This window comes from Balaenoptera physalus (assembly GCF_965194825.1).
Source record: "Balaenoptera physalus genome assembly, chromosome: 7".
NCBI classification, from domain to species: domain Eukaryota; kingdom Metazoa; phylum Chordata; class Mammalia; order Artiodactyla; family Balaenopteridae; genus Balaenoptera; species Balaenoptera physalus.
The window spans coordinates 8,137,426-8,151,503 of NC_138886.1; the positions used below are offsets into that span (position 1 = coordinate 8,137,426).

The 14,078-nt window shown below is 55.5% G+C and overlaps 2 protein-coding genes across 4 annotated transcripts in view; both read right to left on the reverse strand.

Moving 5' to 3' along the window:
- Positions 1 to 66: 66 nt before the first annotated feature.
- Positions 67 to 6,445, reverse strand: CFAP157 (cilia and flagella associated protein 157; the record flags this gene model as incomplete). Of its 2 annotated transcripts, XM_082470216.1 has the most annotated exons (9): positions 5,946 to 6,445; positions 3,711 to 3,982; positions 2,896 to 3,049; positions 2,210 to 2,477; positions 1,724 to 1,854; positions 1,346 to 1,496; positions 812 to 978; positions 460 to 646; positions 67 to 154 (listed from the first exon to the last, which is right to left on the reverse strand). In XM_082470216.1, exons 1-9 carry the CDS (start codon positions 6,116 to 6,118, stop codon positions 83 to 85), a joined length of 1,575 nt encoding a protein of 524 aa, XP_082326342.1. In that variant the 5' UTR covers positions 6,119 to 6,445. The 2 variants fall into 2 exon arrangements, with proteins under 2 accessions (XP_082326342.1, XP_082326341.1); XM_082470215.1 differs by lacking the exon at positions 67 to 154 and having other exon boundaries at positions 346 to 646.
- A 2,269-nt stretch (positions 6,446 to 8,714) lies between these two features.
- The window catches only part of STXBP1 (syntaxin binding protein 1), a 72,083-nt gene continuing 66,719 nt past the window's right edge, over positions 8,715 to 14,078 (reverse strand). For both annotated transcript variants that reach the window (XM_082470210.1, XM_082470211.1), the window contains one exon: positions 8,715 to 10,702. Coding sequence is in view for 1 of the 2 variants with exons in the window: in XM_082470211.1 (XP_082326337.1) it covers positions 10,620 to 10,702 (83 nt within the window). In the remaining variant the exon portion in view is untranslated. The remainder of the gene's footprint in view (positions 10,703 to 14,078) is intronic.

A 14,078-nucleotide genomic window follows, 5' to 3' on the forward strand; every position in this document is an offset into this window, starting at 1 on the left:
TGCCCCAGGCTGCCTGTGGACGGAAGCGGGGACTGTGGCCGGAACAGTACACTTTTGGGATAGGAGGTTGGTCTTCTGTGTCCTACTTAGAAAGTAGGGAAACTTCAGGAAGACTAAACTTTTTGAACCTTTTTGGAGAACCAGAGGTATGGATCTGTAAGAACAAAGATGCCAGCTTGGAAGCTGAGGCCTGCTCGGGGGGTTCCCACCTCTCCCCTGCCGGCAGAGGAGGGGGCCACAGGGCCTAGCAAGCCCCCCTCCCAGGGGATGTGTGGGCATGTCTTAGCCCACTGAGGGCTGGCCACACCTTTCTTCAGCCCATTTTACAGATGAGGAAATGGAGGCTTAGAGAGGTCCAGCCACCTCCCCAGGGCCACACAGCTGCAGCGTGGCAGAGCCATGATCTGCACCCAGGGCTGGCTGCCATCCTGCTGTCCCCAGGGCCCCTGGCACCCTCACCTCAGGGCTGCTGTGTGCCCATAAGTTTCCCACACGGGTGGTATGTGAGAGCAGCCTGAGGTCCTCAGGGTTGGGTGGGATGTGGATCCGTCGAGGCACCAGGCCCAGGCCCCCTAGCTGGTAGGGTGTGACGCTGGGCAGCTGCTGCAGCAGAGGCCCTGTCTTGAGAGGCTGGGTGCTGCACCGCCTATGGGGAGAGGGCTGGTGTCATCACCTCCATTTCATAGATGAGGAAGCTGAGATTCAGACAGGCTCTTGGGAGCCAGGTTTCGGGCCCAGGCTCAGCTGAGGACAGCCCTTGGACTAGTCCCGTAGCTCCTTCCTCTGAGGTCACACAGGGTCACTCACTCACCGCTCCTTTGGTGGGCCGCAGGACTGGCTCTCCCGGCGGGGGGACACGGCCATCTGGCGGCTCAGGGCCATGGCCGAGCTGAGCATGACCAGCAGGTGCTTCAGCATCTCGTTGCACTGCAGCTGGAACACTACATCGAAGTCACCGTCCTCCTCGTCGGGCTGCATCTGCCGGTAGGGGTGCGGGCGGGCCCACGAGGTCAGGCCCTTCATGGCCCCAGCACCCACCTCTGGGAAACTCCAACCCCAGTGCCTGTTTTCTCAGTGTTCCCTGGCTGTGGTGGGATACCCATTCTCCAAATGGGAAGACTGAGACCCGAGGCCTTCCAGGGCCTCAGAGGACTCCATCCAGCTCCTTTGAGACCTCGAAGGGGTCTTTGAAGTGCAGAATCAGAAAAGGACAGACTCGCCAGGAATCTCACAGGGAGCAGGTGGGGCGCCTGGCCTGGCCACCTCCGATGGCCCGGTTATCTCCGAGCAGTTTCTGTCCTTGGCTCCATCCCCCGTCCCCCACTTTCACCCACTTCCAGTTCACCTGCACAATGTCCTGTAGGAAGGAGGTGGCCTGGGCCAGGGCTGTCTCCAGGCTCGCCCGAACCTTCTGCTCTTCGGCCAGCTCCTGCTGTAGCCGCTGCCCCTCGGCCTGCTGACGCTCCAGCTGCAGGTTCAGCTGTTCTCTCTGGCTCCTGGGCCCAGGACCAGGACAAGTCAGCCTCCTCCCCATTCTAGGGTGAGGGGCCCTGCCTTTTCTCTCCAGCCCACAGGGGCCCTCGGCCAGCCCCGGGCCTCAGCCTGTTTGACAGATGAAGCCTCAGGGCCCCTCTAGAGAGGGGGAGTTGCTGGCCCGTGTCACGTGGCCACAAAGGGAGGGGTTCCCACCTGCTCCCGCCGCTTGCCCTTCTGCGGGCCGCACCTCAGTGCTTGGTGGTCCTTCTGCAGGTGCATGAGGCTCTGCTCCAGCTGGCTCAGCAGGAGGCGCAGCTGCTTGGCCTCTGCCCTGCCCTGCTGCTGCTCGCGGCACTTCTCCGTCAGCATGAGGATGATCTGCAGTGTGGGCAGGTGGCCATGCCCTGGGCCCACCACAGGCCCTCAGCCAGCCCCGCTCCCCCGGAGAGGCCAGCCGAGGCCCTGGGAGCCCGGCACCCTCTCTAGATAGCAGCTGGGTCCCCAGGGTTGGGTTCGACTTCAACCAGTTACAGGGGCTTTAAACCAAATACAAACCAGAGATGGGGCCAGAGCCTGCACAAGAAGGGCCCCATCGCCTCACAGCTACCTCCCTCGAGATTTGGCCCCTGGGGTCCACCCGTGAGGGGCTGTATTTGCCCGGAGGACAGGGCCCCTAGGGTTCCTTCCTGTTCTCCGTGCCAAACACCCCATGATGAGGGCCTGGAGGGCACACCTTCTTGTGGCCTCTGCTGTGCCTGGCCATGACCTTCTGGGAGTTCTCCAGCAGCTCCAGCTGTTTGCACAGGTTGTCCTGGTTGCCCCTGAGCTGCTCGTTCTCCTGCAGCAGCTGCATGCCTTGCCGGGATATCTTGGCCAGCTGCAGGGTCACGGTGTTGTTCTCCACGATGGCCCGCTTGGTCGTGTCCCACATCTGGCTCGTGGCCACCTTGCGGAACTCAGCGGCCACCATGTTCACGCGCTGGATGATCTCCTTCTTCAATCTTAACAGGAGGGGTGGGAGTGAGGGGGTCAGACAGAGTTGGTACAGGCACCTCCTGCCTACGCGGGGGTCCCCAGAGTGCCTAGATCTCTACATTCTCTCCGCCAGGAGGGGACAGGGCCACAGGCAGGAGGCTTTTTACTGTAGACCCTTTGTACCATTTTGAACTTTATCCATGTAAATATTATTCATTATTAAATAAATATAAGTTAAGTCACAGAAGGTGGCAAAAGGATGTCCAGGGATTCTTCAGCACCGGCGTGAGAACTGGGAACCTTTTTTCCCCTCCACCGTAAATCAGCCAGGATTGTGAGGAGCAGCGGGGCGGGGCGTCTAGGAGCTAGTGCAGTCCCCCCAGTTAGGAGCCGAGGCTGTCAAAGGTCTGAGGACCGGGCTGTGCTCGGCCCCGGCCTGCCCACCTGTCCTTGTCCAGCACCGACTTCTTCTCCAGGTTATGCACGTAGTCCTTGTATTCGTTCTCCTGCTTCCGCAGCTGGTCCTCCAGCAACATGAACTTCTCCATGAGCTCCTCTTTCTGCAGCCGGAACTCCTCCAGGGCTGCCAGCTTCCCCCCTGCCCCGCCGCAGGGCACAGGCCTGGTGAGGGGCCGCCTCAGGAGGGCAGGGTCCCGGGGGTCTTGAGCGATGATGCCCCTAAACGTCCCGATCCAGTAGGGCCAGTCCCCTGTCCCCCCACGTGCCCTGCACGGTCCTGCCCACCTTTATGGCTTCGTCTGGGATGCTCTTCTCCTCCACTAGTCTTACAAAGCCTGGGCTTCAAGGAGCCTCCCTTGACACTCTCCTCTACTCCCCTCTCATGAAAGTGACAGTGACAACAGTCACTGAATTTGAACACCTTCTCTGGATCAGGCGCTCATGCTGTCATTGAAACTCACAACCACCCTCGCCAGCTGGGTGACCTTGGGCAAGACACTCCCCCTTGAAGTGCTTCCTCACCTACAAAGTGGCCAGTGGTGAAGGGATTTCCTGCCTCAGGATTGCTTGGACAACTACCATGGAGGATACATGTGGGAAGCAGCACGTAGCTGTTGTTCCTCAAGGTAGACGTATTATCCCCATTTCCCAGGTGAGAAAACAGGGTCAGAGAGAAGTGCTAGCCCAAGGTCACAAAGATAGTCCGTGGGAGAGCTAGGGTTTGAGACCAAAGAAACAGAGCCTTGGATTCCCCACCCCCATGGCATGTGCCCCCAGGCTCGCTGGCCAGTGCCCCTCACCAAGGATGATGTTCTCAGTGGTGAGCTGGTCCTTGGTCTCCTGGAACTCGTGGCGCACCTGGGCTAGCTGTGCCTCGAAGGCGTCCTTCTCCATCTCCTTGGCCAGCTGCAGGCTTTGGAGCTGCTCGTTGAGGTCGGTGATCTCATCCACCCGCTGGTTGAGCGTGTGCTTGAGGAAGGCCACGATCTCCTTCTTGTTGTTGGCCAGCTGCTCAAACTCCTGGCGAAACAGCTTCTCCCGCACAGCCAGCTCATCCCACTTCTGCTGGTACCTGAGGCAGGTGCGGGGCAGAGGTCCAGGGAGCTGGACAAGCCAGGCCTCCATGCAGATAGGCTGCTCCCTGGACCCTCCCATATCAGGGCATTTGAGGTTCCAGCCTCATCTCCCACTGTGCCCCCTGATCAATGCTTGCGACGAAGCCAATGCCTGTGCTCAGCACTTTACGTTCATTACATCACTAGAATGTAAGGTCCGTGAGGGCGGACCCTCTGTCTGTTACATTCACAGCTGTGTCCCCAACACCGAGGAGAGTGCCTGGTACACAGTAGGTACTCTGTGTATTTGTTGAATCCACAAAAACCTGTAAGGAAGTAGGTACTATGATGATTATACCCATTTCACAGGTGAAGAAACTGAGACGCAGAGGGATGAAGCATCTCTGAGTTAGTAAAGGGCAAAACCAGAACTTAAACCCAAGTCAGTCTGACCCCAAAGCCGAGGCTCTCAACCATAATGCTTGCTGCTGGCTCTGCGCCCTCCTTAATACTTCAGGACTTTGCGATCCCAAGCCTTTGCACCTGTGATCTTCCTTACCCTCCTCCACTGAGTGAACCCCTGTGTTGCCGCCTCAGTGGAGTCTTCTTGGCCCTTAGCAGCATTTGTGGCCCTTTCTTTGGTGCCCTCCTGTAGGTTGACCCTTGTCCCACTGGGAAGTCAAGACCTGACCTCCTCCATCTCTGTATTTTGGTGGCCTGGCAGAGGAGCTTGGCAAATAATAAGTACCTAATAAACATCTCCCAAATACATTCCATCTGGTGTCTCAGCTTGAGGGAAGTTTGTGAATTTTTAAGAGTGTCACATAAACAATTTTCTGGTTTCCAATGGAATAATTGATAGAAGTTATTTGGAAAGATGTTTTACTTCACAATTGACTCAACCAGCATCTTTTTTTTTTTTTTTTAAGCCACGCTGCGCGGCTTGCAGGATCTTAGTTCCCTGACCAGGGATTGAACACGCGCCCTCGGCAGTGAAAGTGCAGAGTCCTAACCACTGGACTGCCAGGGAATTCCCACAACCAACATCTTTTGTATGGCTACTGCACACAGGGCAGTGCAAGGTACAAAGCTGAATGACCTGATCTGTGGAGCAAGGAGGCAGCCTGGCGTGGCAAAGTCAAGGGCCAGGGTTCGCATTCTGGAGCCTCTTCTTTGGGGTGCCTTCCTCTCCCTGAGCCTCAGTCTCCCCACCTCTATAATGGGGATGACATGAGGGCCTCTCTCGTGGGACCATTTTAAGGACGCGGTGAGCGCCAGCACAGGAAAGTCTCAACATTAGCTGTGAGTATCTGCAACATCACCTGGGGAAGACCCTCTGCCTACTTGTCACCAAAGGGGTGTGTCTTTTAAGTGTCACCCTGAGACTGGGCTAGTGCATCCTAACTGAGAGGAAACCAGTGTAAAAATAAGAAAAGTGGGCAAGTGAACGTGTCTCAGAAGAGTTAGAGAATCCCCTCTCCACATACCACCACCCATGTCTCACAACCGTCCTCATTTACATTCGGGGAAACTGAGGCCCAGCATGGCCGAGTGGGCTCAGCAGCTGGGGAAGCCGGTGGGGCCCACAGATCAGGGAATCACGGTGCAGGCTGGGGGGAGGGGGCAGGCAGAAGGAGGGACACGTGGTCACCCGCCTGCCAGGGGGCTGCCATTTCCAATTCATCCCACTGATTGAACTCTGCCGTCTTATAAAATGCATGGTCCCACTGGGCAGCGGTGAGGCACGAGGGAGTGGTGCTTGCCTGGGGTGGGCTCGCCCTGAGACCCCGGCACTCTGGGGGCTGAGACGGAGCGGGGACATCCATTTTGCCTCAGTGTTACCTAGGAGGAAACTGAGGCCGGGGTAGGGTGGGGTCTGGACATCCCATGGGAGTCCAGAACATAGGTCTAGGACCCCCTGGCTGAGCCCGCACAGCGGCCAGCGCTGACCCAGCAGGACCACCCTACCCGCCCACCCACCGGGCCAGCCTGTCCTCCAGGTCGCGGATCTGGATGTGGTAGAACTCCCGGATCTCCTCGCTTATGGGCGTTTCCATGGGCTTGTTGGCCGGGCTGGGATCCTTCTTCCCACCTTTCTTCTTCTTGACCTCGGGTTCCTTGGGCCCCTTGCCTGCCTTCTTTTTGGGAGCCATGGCTGGGTGGCAACCACTACTCCAGGGCCCCTTTAAGAGGCCAGGTGGTTGCTAAGGAAGTTGGTCCCATACATAGCAACAAGCTGAGGATGTGAGGCAGGGCTTAAAGGGACCTTCCCTCTTCCTGGTGAGGCTGGGCTTCAGAGACCAGCCTCCTGCTCCGAGGCCAACGGCGTCACAGGGGCCCTAGGCCTGGGTGTCCCAGGTCATGGCATCTCAGAGATCAGGACGCCAGGCTCACAGGACGTTCTTTTGGGCTCTCGGGAGACCCCTCCTTCCCTCAAGTGGAAATAAGTGACATGGGAATATTAGAGTGAGTCAGAGCCCTAGAAATCACCACCCTGCCCCTTTGTGCCCATTGGGAATGGGAGGGACTTCTCCAGAGCTCCCCCCCACCCCCACCCCGCTCCCGCGTCAAGAAGCCCCTCCCTCTGAGCCCAGCTTGTTCATTCTTTGGTGATGCAGCTACACAGCAAAATCATTCTCTCGGTTCACCCAAAGCCGGGTGGAGAGGCAGTATGGTAAGGAATGGATGTTTTCTATCAGAGGCTCCCATGCTGGGGTCCCAAGATGCCCCAGTCCAGAGGCTGGTTCAATTTTCCGCAAAGCTCAGGGGAAGTGCTCCATCTGCCCCATGCTGACCCCGGCAAACAGAAGCCCATTCTGTAGCTTTGGTCTGGGGTGGCAGCATCCTGGGTCAGGAGGGCAGTCGGTGACTGGTTGGCAGATGCCCTAGCTGGCAGCCGTGTGCCCCAACCAGGCTCTGGCCCCTTCATGCTCCTTCTCCTGGCCCTCATCTCCAGCCAGCCACGCCTGCATGCCTGCTGTGTCCACCCAGCGCTTGTGAGCCGAGGCACTCCCCGGGACAGTGGCCGGGTCCTATCTATCCCTGTTGTCCCAGGGCTCGGCAAAGGCTCAGCACTTAGCAAGAGATGGCTGCTGCCCTTCCCTAAAAGTCTGGTGGCTGGACAAGGGGCAGCTCAGTGTTACTTCAGCAACCGGGGTTGGTTTGAGCAGCCGGATCTTGTAAACAGTGGGATCCTTGGGGTGGGTGCAGGGAGACGCGGAGGTGGGTGTTTGGCAATGAGGCAGGTTGCAGCGGCGGTTGGTTAAAGCAGGCTCCAGTTTGGGTACAGTTTCTCACATCCCATGGAAGAGACATCTTACATCTAGGGCCAGTGGCCTGACCTCACTGAGCTGTAAAATAGGGAAACCATGTTGTGGACTGAAAGTGACCTTGTATGTGAAGTCCATGGTGCAGGGATCTGGCCCAGGGATGCAGTAGGCACTTAGTAAGCGGCAGCTGATGTTGCCATCCGCGGAGCAGGTGGGCGAGGCTCCAGCCTGCTCTGTGTTGAGCAGCCTCTGGGATTTCCAGCATCCCAGTACCCCCAGCCTGTGGTGGTCCGTCTTTCCCAGAATATCTGTTCCCTGCAGGCTGGGGCAGCCCTGGGAGGGCCGCCACACTTGTGCACGGGCTTCAGCCTTTGCACAGACTCACAACAGTGCAGCGAGTCCTGGGACTGCAGACGGGGCGACACCGAAGCCCCAGAGAGAGACTGACCTGGCCCAGCGCCCGAGACCTGGGGCCAGCAGGGGGTGCTGCCCCTCTAGCCCAAAGCAATGCCCCCAACTCCGGCTGGACACCGCCCTACCCCACATGAGCATGGCATGGGGGGCCCCAGAGGAGCCCAGCCCAGGCAAAGCTTCTCCATGGTGCCACCCCAGTGCCCTTCCTCGTCACGCCTCTCAGGTTTCTTCCTTCTTTTACCTGAAGCACATCTCAGGAGGTAGCTCTGGGTGCCCAGCCCAGTGGGGCAGCATGACCAGCAGCCCCCTCAGGCTGCCTGGAGCCCACAGAAGGCATCAGCTTTGTACCCCCTTAAGGCAAGTCTCACCAGACAATAGCCTGGTTGTGGAGATGCACCTTCCACCAACTGGCCCTGACTTGTTGGATTTCTTAACAGTATGAGGGAGATCAGAATTTGAATGAGAGGGTGACTAGGGACAAAAGGGTAGAAACGGAAGTTCCTACAAAGAACCCCACACCCCTGCGCCCAGTATTCTAGCAGGTTTCCAGTATGACCCCAACACTACTCCCCACTGGGACCAAACTCATCACAGTCTCTCCAGGTCACCAACAGGCTTCATGACCAGCAGGATACGCTTTTTCAGATCTGGAAAAAAGTTGATCGGAAGGCTAGATGGTGTGGCAGCAGGAATGGAGGAGGACAGCAGTGACACAGATAAAATGACCTCATCACGTGCCCGAAATGCACCGGCACCACATGCTCGAGTAGGGCGCCACCTGCCAAGACAGAGCCCTGCTGTCTCTGCGATAGAGAGACATTCTACATACAGAGACACAGGACGATGGAAGAACTGCCTGGTCTCAGGCAGTGTAGTACACGCTTCATGGATCTCCAGACGCCAGGTAGCTCTAGATCCTAATGCAAGTAACAGTGAATGGATCCAGAAGGCTCCGAGCCACAGCCAGGGGTGGCTGGGCTCCTCCCCAGTGGACCATTGACAAAGCCTCTCTCCTTCCGCTCCCCAAAGTAAAACCAGGCCGCGAGTCACCCTGGACACCGTGAACGGGCGCTGATTTATTTATTTATTAGACTCAAGTGCTTTAGTACAGAACAGTACAGAGATGATACAGGTTTGTGCTTCAATACTTTCAAACACTGAGATTCTGATAATTTCAAGGTGAACAAGTTTCAAGACAGACTAGCTTTTTTTTTTTTAAAATATCCTTTTGATAAATTATTTTTATATAAATAACAGAGAAAGGAAAACCAACATGTCGGACAAACAAGGTCCTGAAGCATGAGCATCGATCGTTTGGTCAAGGGCAGGGGACAAAACAAGCAGTAACAAGAAGAAACAAACCAAGGCAGGTCCCTACAGTCTGTCCTAAGGAAATAAGATCTTGTAAGGGGGGGAAGGGAGACAGACCTGAAAACTAATCTGAGTGCAAAGGGGAGATTTCAAAGCCTTGAGAAGAGAATGCCACGATGCATCTAATGGGGCGGGTGAGGAGTATATTCTGAAAGGGAAGTGAGGGTCGCGGAGAACTAGCACACACCACGTTTGCAATGACGATGCCACAGACAGTAATATACACACACGGTTTGCAGGGGTTAAGGGGGTGGGTGGGGGTGGGCGCGGGACATTTTTGTGACTTCCACTGTCATTATAGTTCACAACAGCAGCAGAACAAATAGTGCGCTCCTTTCCGGAGAACGAGCTGCTGAGTCCTGAGGGCGACGAGACATCCTTCCTGCATTTGCTTCTTCGATTTCTGCATTAGAGCTAAGTTTTATATAGCTACGTTTTTATACAGAGAATAAAATGATCGTTTTCTCTTACAAGCACGACGACATATGACCCCACACTACACAAAATAAAGTATTAGGAAGTATCTTAAACGGAGGATAACCTGAGTGGGATCAGGGTCTGGATAAATCCACCGGGCTACTCTTCAGGTGGTTTGGAGTGTCAGGGGCACACACAGTGCTCTACACTGTCTACAGGAAAGGGACCTCTGACCAGGAGCCTGCGGAACTCGCTCTGCTCTGGTTCGCTCCTGTCCCGTGAGCTCTACCCAGGCTGACCCTGCTGAGAAAGAGCAGCTCTGTCGGGGGTGATGCCTGGGGAAAGATGGGGTCTGGTCTGAAGGACCAGGTCTAACTGCTTCTCCAAGGGACCCAGGTCCCCGGTGGGAGTTTACTCCCCACTCGTCTGGGGACAGTGACAGACCACAGAACAGGATCACAGAGCCGCGGCAGCGGCCAGGCAGCGAGCCACGACAGGCACCCAGCCTGACTTCCTGTGGACGCCCCCAGCCCCTACCTCCAGCACAGGGGAGGGGGAGAATGAGCCCCCCTGGGGAGAGCAGAGGTCGACTCCAGCTCAAACCTCTCGAGATGTCACCTGAGCTTCACTTCCAAGCTTATCTGGATGAGAGCTGGCACTGAGGGGTAGGAACTGGAGTGAAGATAACAGATTAATACTCAGTTTAAAATACTCCAAGAACGGACATCTCAGTGATTCCCAACAAGAACAGGAACGATCCCAAACGGGTTTTTAAAAACACCCAAACATCTACCTTCCCATACGCAAGCAATGTGCACATATCACGCTGGGTTATGTACAAGGTCCTAAGATCATGACTGATGGGGAGGAGGTGTCCATTCATCATCCTACACAGTTCAGAAACCCTCCAGCAGCACGTCCCGCACACCGAACGTCTCCTCCAGGATACATCTAGAAGGTACTCTTTTTTTAAAAAAACACAATGCATTATTTTGTTTCAAACGAGAAGAGGGCATCACCAAACACGAGAACGCAGCTGGCGACAGTGCCGGCCGGGCGTGCAGAGCTGGGGCAGGCGATGGAGGGAGAAGGGGGTCAGCAAAGGAACCGAGGCGGTCAGCGGTGGTCAGGGCTGCAAGCACTTTGGGGAGAGGGTTCATTTTTTGGAGGCGTGGCTTATTTTTTAACTGCTTATTTCTTCATCTGTTTTATTCAGTTTCTTCAGCGTGTCCAGCAGTTTCTGTGGGGTGAGAATGTGCGTGGATCCTGGAGGAAGGCAGAAAAGACCGTGAGCTTGCCAGCTCCGGTTTCGAACACTTTCCCCTTTCCTGCCCTGTTCTATCCCCAGAGCTGTAGCCGTTCCCCCTCCCCCACCCCACGCAGGGAGGGGTTGGGGACTGGGGTTTGGGGCCTTGTCACAGTAGGCCTGGGAGACATGTGAGGGCTGTGGATACACAGAACACACCCTCTGGCTTGGGCAGGGTCCCGGGCTGTACCAAGGAAGGAGCCCGCCTCTCCATCAGTGCTCAGCGCTGCCGTCTGCCAGGGGACAGGGCAGCTGCACTTCTAATTCTCTCCTGAACTCAAGGTGAAGCCAGGGAGAGAAGTTCCAAACCACACGGCCGGGGAAGAGGCTGGGAATGGGGCAGGGGTTAGCAGGGGGGACTGTGTGTGGTAAGAGTGGTGCAGGTAGGGAGGAAGAAGTGGACGGGCGGAGCACCTGGGGGAAGCCACTGCCTTCCGGGAGCCCGCTGGCTGGGACCGCGTGGTGGGAGGGACCTCAGGTGTGAAGGGGGAAGGGCTGGGGTACCTGAGGCCTTACCTTGCAGAGACCGCGCATTGTAAGAGGTTAGAAATGCTTGCAAAAATTTAAGCTAATGGAATTAGATATACTTCTACTGCAAAAAGAAAAAAGAAAAAAGGAAAAAAAAAATGAAGTCCTTTTTCATAAGGAGAGAGAGAGAGATCTCGTAAGTGCAGTAAAAAAAGATGCATGGATCGTGTGGTTTGGACATGGACTTAAACAGAACAGGAGTGACTGGCGTGTGAGCGTGAGGCCTGCACGCATGCAGCAGTAGGCTTCAAACAAAGAGATCCCGGTGCGAGAGGAGAACTGAACAAAAGAGACCCGTACTTGAAAATGTGCCTCCCTGGGGATGCGGCCAAGTGAGTGGGCCTTCACATGAGGAGGGGACCAGAAACCACGGGATGCCAGATTTCCACCCTGAGGGCAGGCAAAAGAAGACTTTGGCTGGCTTGTTGGGAGTGATTCCAAATACCAGGGTCCCTGTGCCTTTGACCGCTACTTGCTCAGCTGACCTGTGACTGCTGGCACTGCAGCCTGGAGCCTTCCTGGTCAGTCCAGACCAGGAGAACACTGGTGAAGCCCTCTCTGGTGTGAGAGGCGTCTCAACATCCCGTTCTCTGCAGCTCAAGCCCCAGCCCCCCCAGGGCCTGCTGAGTGAGGAAGCAGTCCGCAGCTACTTCCCCGAGGTGCGGAGCGTGATGCCCTGAGGGTGCAGCCTGCGCCAGCCCCTGCGCCCAAAGCTGACTCATTCTGCAGACCCGAGGATCCTCTGGCAAGTGTGACACCGGTTTCAGCAGTGTGTCCCCCTCTCCCCCGAAGACACTCACTTCTGTGACCTTATCAATCTTCCTACTAGTCCTAAAGGTCAAAGGCTGCTCCACAAATGAGGAAACGGGGATAAACGTTACCAAGTTCTGACCAGAACCACTGGCAGAATGAAAGCCTTCCAAATCTCAACTCGATGCAGCAGTTTGAGTGTCTATACCTGAAAGACAGCTGCTGGGAACTCCATGCAGGGAATTAGCCTGGGGGTTACCTAGGTTAAGGCAATGCACATGCCAGAGAAACTGTCCCTAATGTCCTCCCTCGCAGCCAAAAGGCCTCTGAGCAGATGCCTATCCCAAGGTGTCCCCTACCCTTGCTTATGTGCAGATTCAGGACTTGGAGGGAGGCCAGAAAGAGGTGAAGGAATCCACGCTTCAGAACTTCCAGATATTATCTGATTGCTGACCATCTGGTGTTCCCAATCTTTGACTGAAGGCAGAAAACTTCCAGCACCAACAGTATCAGGCAACAGTTACGTTCCTGGGCCCTAACTATCAATACCTGGTCTCTTTAAAGGATGCAGACCAGCTGGTGTTAATCCGAATCACCTGAGGGCCAATTCTTGCCACGCAATCAACTGTTATCGCTTTAATACCCTGGTCAAGCTTTTCACCACCACAAACATTGCCAATGTTCTCACTTGAACCCACAGGTGGCTGACCATGTCGGCCCTCTAGAACAGCAAGTGGGTTCTGCTGCTCTGAGGGTCCCTCTCATTCTACGTAACTGCAACATTGAAACATGAACGGTGGTCTCCAAAACAAAGTCATCCAAAGACTGTCAAAGCTGGGGGCCAGACACAGTGACCTCTGCCAGGACAAAATCCTTCTTTCCTCACAGACGGCACCTGAAAACCACAGGAGTTCTGACAGATCAGCTGTTCCTGGATTTGGCTGAAACAGTCCTGCTGACTCAGACTATTGAGGGCAGTACCAGTGAACGATAGGTTTAAACTGTATATTTAAGAGCAGCCCAGGTGAGTTTGATGATCTGCCAGATGTGGAAGGCAGTGGTCTTGCCCACCCACATCCAAGACGCCCAGGGTGGTGAGGCGTGTTGGTGGCACAGCCAGGCCCAGAAGCCATGCCACTGCTCTCAATTCTGGGGGCCCTGTGGCTTCCTGCCCCAGGAGGGGATGTGTAAGGGAAAGTTGAAAAAGCAGCTGGGCATTGGATCGGCTCTGCGTTCAGATTCAAATCTGAGTCCCACTGAAAAATGAAACTTATCTGACCCCGATCTAGAATAAAGCAAAGTACTCAACATAATAAAACAAATACACTCTCCCGTGTAAGTGCTCTATAATAGGTCTAAGCCAGCCTTTCGACCCCCTTTCATCAGCTCCTGAGGCCTCCTGGACCTTCCCTAATGGTCAGTACTTTTAACACAAACCACCTAGAGCACTGAGGTGAAGATCTAATCAAAAGATTTCATTTCTTAGACAGTTGAGAGGAATGATGGATCGATTAGTGGGGACTGAGCCAACGCTTGGTGGCATCTGTGCACTTCAGTTATCCATGCCCACTCCCTTCAGCCCAGCCCTGGGGAGCCAGCCTCGGCTCCAGGACAGAGAGGGGCCGGGAGGACGGAGCACAGCACCGGCACCCGCACAGGGCCCGCCGCAGAGGCTCGTTCACTGCTAAGCAGGGGAAACCCATCCCTTAAAAGCTAAGTTCCTGCAAACACCAATGTGGGGGAGGAGACCACCCAGCCTCTCTAACGCCCTGCACTGTCCTGGGCTTTGGTCACCTGGACAATTGCAACAGACGTGGGCAAGTCGGAAGGCTCAGCTGCTTTCTGACCTCCCTGGTATGAGGGCTCTGTACCTCACTTTTCCTTAACTGAACTCTCTAAAATCCAACACTGTTCAACAAAGCATTTCAGAAGCCAGGAACAAACAGCCAGAGTCTGTTCGTGCTCGCTCTGCTCTGATGGCAGCTGAGACCTCTCTGCTGATTGAACATAAAACAGAGGAAGCAGTGTGCAAAGAAGAGGCATCTTCCAAAGCAGGGA